Here is a 9,535-nt window from a genome sequence, read left to right as displayed (position 1 = left end):
GACAGCTTTATTTGCTACTTTTTCAGCAGGGGGAGAGTAACTGGCCCTCCTCACCCCAGCAATGTCTGTTCTAGTGGCTGTCTGCTGGTACATCTGCAAGAGGGATCTGAAGGCCTTAGGGATGGACCTCAACAAGTGTCTATACCAAGACAGAGGCTTTACTGTCACCTGCTTTTAGGAGTTAGATAGTCAATATTTTCCAAACAACACAGTCCTGGAACGTGCTGGAATCCCTAGCATGTATGCACTGCTGAAACAGAGATGCCTGCGTTGGCTCGGTCATGTCGTGAGAATGGACGATGGCCGGATCCCAAAGGATTTCCTCTATGGAGAACTCGTGCAGGGAAAGCGCCCTACAGGTAGACCACAGCTGCGATACAAGGACATCTGCAAGAGGGATCTGAAGGCCTTAGGAGTGGACCTCAACAAGTGGGAAACCCTGGCCTCTGAGCGGCCTGCTTGGAGGCAGGCTGTGCAGCATGGCCTTTCCCAGTTTGAAGAGACACTTGGCCAACAGACTGAGGCAAAGAGGCAAAGAAGGAAGGCCCATAGCCAGGGAGACAGACCAGGGACAGACTGCACTTGCTCCCGGTGTGGAAGGGATTGTCACTCCCGGATTGGCCTTTTCAGCCACACTAGACGCTGTTCCAGAACCACTATTCAGAGCGCGATACCATAGTCTTTCGAGACTGAAGGTTGCCAATACTGCTGATATTCTTTTGCATCTTTTTAGATTGTGAGCCCTTTTGGGACAGGGAGCCATTTAGTTATTTGATTTTTCTCTGTAAACCGCTTTGTGAACTTCTAGTTGAAAAGCGGTATATAAATACTGTTAACAATAATAATAATAATAATAATAATAATAATAATAATAATTATTATTATTATTATTATTATTATTATTATTGTTAATAGTATTTATATACCACTTATTTATTATTTTTATATATATATATAATACAGTATATATATTATTTATTTATTTATTTATTATTTATTATTTATTTATTATTATTATTATTAATTTGGCCTCATGGGTAGGCCGACACAGCTCAAGCTTTCCTAAAAACCAAACCATTTGGCCCCAAACTTTTAAGGGGGGGGGGTAAAGTAATGGATATGCACTCTGTTTGTGCTCAAGGATACACGTCTGTGGCTTCAGAAGTCCTTGGCATTCAAAATAGGTTCTCCAGTGCTGGCAAGCTGGATTCAACGTGGAGTGGTTCCCCGCCCAGCTGACCACATTGCAGTGCCACCATTTGAAGGAGATGGTTGGTGGGGCATAAACAGCCCAGACTTTTCAGGACATTATGGATTAAAATAAATAAATGAAATGAGCATGCTCTCCCATTATTTGAACACTGTCATTGTGAAATATAGTTTCCCGCATCCCAAGGACACTCCCGGACAGGGAGTTTAGTTTGGAATCGTTGCATTTCATTTTCAGTCCTTCTTTATCAAGGGAGGGGGGTTCACCTGACATTGTCAGCCTATATATTCCCTGTGCTAAAATTATCACATTTATTAGGGGGGGGGGGAAAAATCCACCTTTGTTGAGAGCAGCAGTGCATGACTCAAAGCACAATGACTTTTTTTTTTTTAAAGGTTTCTGCTCAGATACAAGAGACCAAGTCCTGAAACAAGCCTGCTATGAGCTCTGGGCCAAAGTTCAGCCTTGGGCCCAACAATCTCCAGGACAGCTGCTGCCCCCCGAATATTAGAACTACAAAGGTCAGCTGGATGGGCCCTTGACCAGAGTCCCAGCGGCTGGCCAACCCCAAAGACTGTCTCTGAACAGACCACAACAAGAACAAGAAAGGGTAAAGCACATGTCCCCAAACATGCTGTATGAAGGAGCACTGGATTTCTGGATGTGAACACTAAAATGGGCCCTCAGTATCCACAAGGAATCTGTTCCCAGACCCCCCCTCCCCCCGGATAATGAGATCTGCAGGACCTGGAAAACTGGAAGTGCCCGTCAGAAGGTTGCACCAGCTCTTCTGAAAGGCACTTCTGCTTATTCACCCAAAAAACAAACAAACAAACAAACAAACAACCCATAAGTGCCTTTTGCACACCTTTGGGGGGCTTTCTGAGACATGGTGAGGCGCAAGAAACCTGCCTGCACCTCAGAACACCTTCTGGACATGACTAGAAGGCTCTTTCGGTTTCATCTGGGAGTGGGTTGGCACCCCCGCTGGGTGGGTTGGCACCCCCTCTCTGTAGAAGCGCGTGTGGCCTCTGGGAACCCAGTGCCTCAGGAACAAAGTGCCAGGTGAGGCACCGCGAGTTTAGCCTCAGTGCGAGTTCAGCAGCAAGGTAAGGAGGCCAGGGCCCCAGACACTGTCCTTCTCTTCCCTTGAGAAGAGGGCAGCAAACCAGTGAAGGGTTTTTAAGTACCCCCAAACAAACAAACAAACAAACAAACAAACAATGCAGTCAGACAGCCAGCAGCAAGGTGGGGGCTATCTAGTGTTTTGCACTGAGTGCCACATGTATGACTATGTGCCTCTGGGGCATAAGTCATGGGTGTGTCCTCGGTGCAAGGAGCTCCAGGGATTCAGGGAATGCGTCTGCTCTCTTGAAGCCTTGGTGGCCAACCTGGAGAAGCAGAGGCAGGCAGAGAAGGACTGTGGGGGACTTGCGGGGATGATCAGGCTTCGTCCCAAACTCAGGCGTGCAGCTTCTCAGCTGCCCGGGTGGGTAGTCTCAAGGCTGGAGGATGTCATCCTGGAGAGGAGGGAAACAATCCCCTAAGGGGGACCCTATCTCCAGGGGATGGGCCCGTATCCGAACGCACTCAGGATACTCCTCGGTGGGAGGGGGGTCGGAGGCTTCTTGTAGTGGGGATTTGATTATTAGAAACATAGAGGGGGGGGTTTGCGACGGATGTGAGGACCGCATGGCGACTTGCCTGCCTGGTACGAAGGTTGAGGACATCACTTCTCGTCTAGACAGGCTGGTAGACAGTGCTGGGGAGGAGGTAGTGGTTGTGGTGCATGTTGGCACCAACAACGTGGGCAAGTGTAGCTGGGGGGTCCTGGAGGCCAAATGTAGGCTATTGGGTAGGAAGCTGAAAGCCAGGACCTCAAAAGGTAGCGTTCTCTGAAGTGCTACCTGTTCCACGCGCAGGGCCAGCTAGTCAGGTGGAGATCAGGGGTCTCAATGCATGGATGAGACAGTGGTGCAGGGAGGAGGGGTTTAGATTCGTTAGGCACTGGGGAACGTTTTGGGACAAGCGGGGCCTGTACAAGAGGGACGGGCTTCACTTGAACCAGAATGGAACCAGACTGCTGGCGCATAACATTAAAAAGATGGCAGAGCAGCTTTTAAACTGATCCCTGGGGGAAGGCCGACAGGAGCTGAGGGGCATCCGGTTTGGGACACCTCATCCATATGGGACGAGGATGGGGAGGTTAGAGAACAACAAGGCAAAGACAGAGTAGGAGAAGAGATTGGGAGATTGGGTAGTGTGATGGGATGCGATATACAGTTTGGCACAATGAGAGGATGCAGGGACAAAGGAGCTAATAAGCAGCCCACCCTGGGGCATTCCATGTACAAAAGCTTTTATGCAAATGCCCAAAGTCTCTGAGCAAAGATGGGAGAACTGGAATGTCTGGTGACAAAGGAAAACATTGACATAGCGGGCATAACGGAAACCTGGTGGAATGTGGAGAACCAGTGGGATACTGCAATCCTGGGCTATAAACTCTACAGGAGGGACAGGCAGGGGTGTGTTGGAGGGTGTGTTTATGTTAAGGAAGGGACAGAATCCATCAAAGTAGAGACTGAAGGTGGGTCCGACTCCATCATAGAATCTCTGTGAGTTAAATTACCAGGCCTGAGGAGCAATATAATACTGGGGGCATACTATCGTCCTCCAGACCAGAAACCGGAAGGGGACCTTGAAATGAGGAAACAGATCAGGGAAGTGACAAGGAGGGACAGGGTTGTAATCATGGGGGACATCAATTATCCTCATATAGACCGGGTCAATTTGTGTTCTGGACGCCTGAGGGGGGACATGATTGAGACATACAAAATTATGCAGGGGATGGACAGAGTGGATAGAGAGATGCTCTTTAGACTCTCACATAACACCAGAACCAGGGGACATCCGCTAAAATTGAGTGTTGGGAGAGTTAGGACAGACAAAAGAAAATATTTCTTTACTCAGCGTGTGGCTGGTCTGTGGAACTCCTTGCCGCAGGATGTGGCGATGGCATCTGGCCTGGATGCCTTGAAAAGGGGATTGGACACGTTTCTGGAGGAAAAATCCATTACAGGTTACAAGCCATGATGTGCATGTGCAACCTCCTGATTTTGGAAATGGGTTATGTCAGAATGCCAATGCAAGGGAGGGCACCAGGATGCTGGTCCCTTGTTATCTGGTGTGCTCCCTGAGGCATTTGGTGGGCCGCTGTGAGATACAGGAAGCTGGACTAGATGGGCCTATGGCCTGATCCAGTGGGGCTGTTCTTAACTACAATTCCCAGGAAGCCTTGCAGGTCTCTTGTTACCTGGTGTGCTCCCTGGGGCATTTGGTGGGCCGCTGTGAGATCCAGGAAGCTGGACTAGATGGGCCTATGGCCTGATCCAGTGGGGCTGTTCTTATTTCTTAACTACAATTCCCAGGAGGCCTTGCAGGTCTCTTGTTATCTGGTGTGCTCCCTAGGGCATTTGGTGGGCCGCTGTGAGATACAGGAAGCTGGACTAGATGGGCCTTTGGCCTGATCGAGTGGGGCTGTTCTTATGTTCTTATGAAATTCACAGGTGCCAAATCCACAAATAAGGAGTGCCCACTCTATATAAAGCTTGTCTGGAAGTACCCTAATTTCACCCAGTGAGGTAGCGCTTCTACAGGTGCACAAGTTTGGAAGGACTCCCTCTTGCCTTTCAAGCGGTGGGGGAGAGCTTTTGTTTTTTAAAACTCACTCCTTTTGAGAGCTGCTGCAAGAACTACTATTGTCTTCTCGGAGGGCCTCAGAAGACATGACTGGGTGACAGCCCAGTTGGAGAAGTGGCGATGAGGACCTTGGCTGGAGTTCCTCGGGGAGGCCTTGAACCCTTTTCCAGATCTCATGGCAGGCTTTGTCCAAACTGTCCTGGGGGGTGTTGTGATGAATCCATATGTGTCTTGGGAAAGGGCCAAGGGGAAAAGAGCCTTTCGGGTTGACAGCCGAGCACTGAAGGTTATTCCTACCAGTCAGCATCTTGCTTTGCGCACTAAAGAACAGGGCAAAAACTTAAGGAGCAAAGGGAGCTGTCCATAGACTTGTGTGTGCATGGTGTGCGCACAGCTTTGTTTTGTTCCAACAACCCCGGTAGCCAAGTAACCGTAGAACTCTCGCAGCACGGCAACTGATTTGAAGGATAACACCCAGGTGGAGCTAGAGAAAGTCCTAAGGACTCCCTCCGAAGCAGCCACAAGGAAACAGATACATCACCTTTGCTGAAGATGTCCACAGAACACATGGAGACAAACTCAAAGAGCTTGCTTTCCTTCCTTCAGTGGCACTCTGATATCTGGGGCACCTCAGTGGGAATGTGACTGCCACCGAAGGTATTATTACTTTTTATGGCTCTTGGAATGTCCAACTATTTACCTGCTATTAGTGTTAGTGCACAATTATTATTAAGAGTATTTATACAAGTTCTCCCCCCCCAGTATCTATGGGGGATTAGTTCCAGGACGGACACACACACACACACACCCGGATATCACACAAACGGATTTTAAGTTCTCGGGCAGGCGGGGGTGGGTGGGGGCCTCAGGGGATCTCTGGATGTGACCCATCCAGGTGCATCCAAGGTGACCAGGTGCATCCAGGATGCACCAGGTGCATCCAGGTGACCATCCAAGGTGCAAAAGAGAGAGACTAGGATGATTACTGGGCTGGGGCACCTTCCTTATGAGGAAAGGCTACGGCGTTTGGGCCTCTTCAGCCTAGAAAAGAGACACCTGAGGGGGGACATGATTGAGACATACAAAATTATGCAGGGGATGGACAGAGTGGATAGAGAGATGCTCTTTACACTCTCATATAACACCAGAACCAGGGGACATCCGCTAAAATTGAGTGTTGGAAGAGTTATAACAGACAAGAGATAATATTTCTTTACTCAGCATGTGGTTGGTCTGTGGAACTCCTTGCCACAGGATGTGGTGATGGCAACTGGCCTGGACGCCTTTAAAAGGGGATTGGACAAGTTTCTGGAGGAAAAATCAATTACAGGGTACAAGCCATGATGCGTATGCGCAACCTCCTGATTTTAGAAATGGGCTATGTCAGAAGGCCAGATGCAAGGGAGGGCACCAGGATGAGGTCTCTTGTTATCTGGTGTGCTCCCTGGGGCATTTGGTGGGCCGCTGTGAGATACAGGAACCTGGACTAGATGGGCCTATGGCCTGATCCAGTGGGGCTGTTCTTATGTTCAGAAGACACTTCTGGTCATGTCCGGGAGGCCTTCCAGATACAGGTCAGGACCCATGTTAAGTCAAATCCATGGGTCTGGACCCACAGATAAAGAGGTCCAAGTTTTGTTTTGCTTTCCAGCAAAAAGTCATTCACAAAGCAGTTTACATAGCTAAGCAAATCAATTAATGGTTATTTTGTATTCTTTTAATGGGGCGTAGCTGTGGGGGTTTCATAGGCATCTGCTCAAGCAGAGGAAAGGCAGGGTAAAAATCTATTGATTGAATACATACATACATACCACTACTTGGTCCAGCCCCTATTTTCTTCCTCCCTGTGTCTAGGAAGGAAATCAGGGGCGGGAGGGGGGGGTCCCATTTTAAAATAGTGTCCTGACTGCCAGACCAAATGCATAAATGCTCCTTAACATTTTTGAACTGCAGCTATTCCGTAATAAGTCAAACCAGATACCCAGTGAGATTAAATAGCCAATAAAACACTGCACCGTTTTTAAACGCAGAGGCTGCCATGCCCCTGTTTAGTTGGTCACTGGCTTCTATAGCAAGAGCAGGTCAGATGACTATAGAGGAAATGAATGCAGCCTCACCCCTGCAAACTGGGGGTCTCTTATATTTTTCGCAGCTGGGGGTAAGAGTCACTCTTCGTCCCAGTATCGTCTCTTTACCATTCGATGTTTCCAACTGGATTCTTTCCATGCCCAACCTGGAGAGGAAAATGCCAGAGTTTGAACCGCAGCCTTCTCCATGCAAAGCTAGTCCCTTCCCTACATATGAAGCCACACCAACTCAGACCCTTGGACCATCCAGCTCAGTTCAGCACCACCCACATTGACTAGTAATGCTCAAGATTGACCAGAGGACTCTCTGCTTACAAAGTATGTGCTCACCCACTGACAGGGTGCAGTGATACATTTTTTTGGAGCTGATCATGACACCCCATTTAGATCATTCAACAAAAATCAACTTTAAATTTCTTTAGTGAAATTTGCCCCCTCCCCCCACTTATTCCTATTTGGAAACTGATTACACTTCATTTACATAAGAACATAAGAAAAGCCCTGCTGGATAAAGGCCAAGAGCCCATCTAGTCCAGCTTCCTGCATCTCACAGGGGCCCACCAGATGCCTCAGGGAGCACACAACACAACAATAAGAGATCTGCATCTTGGTGTCCTGGTACCCCCCTCCCCAAGTCACCCCTTTCATCCTCCACTGTAATAATGATCACAATTAATATCTATTATTAAGTTTTGATCTAAGAAGTGCACTCTATGAAAACAATCACCATGATGCCATCTCTTAAGCCTGTAAGATGCTCCACTGCTCAAAAACCCAGTTCAGAGGCAACTGCTTCTTTTTCCTTCCCCTCCTGATTCTCCTCTGTCTCCCACCCAAGGCACCATGGTTTGAATGAGGGGCTTCCCTCCTTAAGTGCTTCCCTTTCTTGTGCTTGCAATGTGTCTTTGGCCTAAAGGTGGCAGTGCAGAGCAAATATTTCTTTATGGTTTGTACTCAAATGCTGAAGGAGGCTTTAAAAGACTGGATCGCAATAACTATTGGCAATTCTTTATTTTTAATTTTGATACTTTCAAATATTCAGGGCTTCATTTCAATTAGGATCAGATTCTGAGCCTATTTCTTCTCCCAGGGCCCAGCCCAGAAACAGGTGAGGGAAAGAACAGAAGCATGCACAGAGTGACTTCCCTTATCACTAAGTGACAACATTCAATCCCTAACTCAGGGGTGGCCAGCTTTTTAACTTTAGAGCTCCTGGACCTTTAACAATTGTGTAGAAGAGGGAATTTTTCAGCAGGTGCCACTTGTCATTTCACAGATGAGAAGAGGCACTTGCTGAAATTCCCTCTTCTACACAATTGTTGAAAGTCCAGGAGCCCAAATGTTAAAAGTTTGGCCACCCCTAACCTATGTAATCTGGGTTTAGGAAGGTTTACCGTTTTTCCTGGCCCAGATTCTGTGCCCTTAAACAACAGCTTGACATGCCACATACATCCAGGGCACAATCCTAACCAGGTCTACTCAGAAGTAAGTCCTATTTTGTTCAGCGGGGCTTACTGTCAGGAAAGTGTGGTTAGGATTGCAGCCTCAGCAGATGAAGCTGTGCTGGTATGTTAAAGGAATGGTATAAAAACCTTCATCTGATCGTTTTAACAAGCATTGTCAGGTGCTAAGGTCAGGGGAAAAAATGTGTGGAAAAAGAACAAGGCTGTGACTTGCGCTTTTGGCTTTCACTGTATGCAAAGAAAACTGAGTTTTGCAGGTGAGCAATACCTTTTGCAACATGGAGATAAACAGGATCACCTGGCAATGCTTGAAGTTCAGGCTGCTGGTTCCAGGCACAAGTGCAAAAGCCAGTTCAAAGTGGCTATCACAATCGTGACCTGTAAACCAGGTTTCTGGAAGCACCGCTGATGAATAAGGAATCTTATGACAGCCAACAAGGCCAGTCTTAGGAGCCTAATTGGAAACCTTTTTCTTTATGCAGGGCTCCAGGTTCACAGTTGAAGCCTGTAGAATCTTAGACATAAAATGTGTTCTAGACTTTATATATCTTGGATAGCATAGAGAGCAATCACATGTGTGCTTAAAAAAAAGCATGTGAGTTAATGAAACAAATGGATCTAAGCACACATTAATATAAAATTGTAAGCACATAAGCACAAGCGCATCGGTAAAGCAGCTACCACATTTTCCAGACTCACAAAGAGAGTCTGGTCCAACAAGAAGCTGACGGAACATACCAAGATCCAGGTCTACAGAGCTTGCGTCCTGAGTACACTTCTGTACTCAGAATCCCTAGCATGTATTCACTGCTGAAACAGAGACGCCTGCGTTGGCTCAGTCATGTCGTGAGAATGGATGATGGCCGGATCCCAAAGGATCTCCTCTAGGGAGAACTCATGCAGGGAAAGCGCCCTACAGGTAGACCACAGCTGCGATACAAGGACATCTGCAAGAGGGATCTGAAGGCCTTAGGGATGGACCTCAACAAGTGGGAAACCTGGCCTCTGAGCGGCCTGCTTGGAGGCAGGCTGTGCAGCATGGCCTTTCCCAGTTTGAAGAGACACTTGGCCAACAG

General features: G+C 47.7%; 1 protein-coding gene across 1 annotated transcript in view; it reads right to left on the bottom strand.

The window, feature by feature from the left end:
• The window catches only part of C10H1orf94 (chromosome 10 C1orf94 homolog), a 28,969-nt gene extending 23,753 nt beyond the window's left edge, over positions 1 to 5,216 (bottom strand). The window contains exon 1 of the mRNA XM_066639072.1: positions 4,939 to 5,216. Within this exon, the coding sequence (XP_066495169.1) occupies positions 4,939 to 5,216 (278 nt within the window). The remainder of the gene's footprint in view (positions 1 to 4,938) is intronic.
• Between the last annotated feature and the right edge of the window lie 4,319 nt (positions 5,217 to 9,535).

This window comes from Tiliqua scincoides, chromosome 10 (genome assembly GCF_035046505.1).
Source record: "Tiliqua scincoides isolate rTilSci1 chromosome 10, rTilSci1.hap2, whole genome shotgun sequence".
Classification (NCBI taxonomy): domain Eukaryota; kingdom Metazoa; phylum Chordata; class Lepidosauria; order Squamata; family Scincidae; genus Tiliqua; species Tiliqua scincoides.
This window is presented reverse-complemented; position numbering and strand designations above follow the sequence as displayed.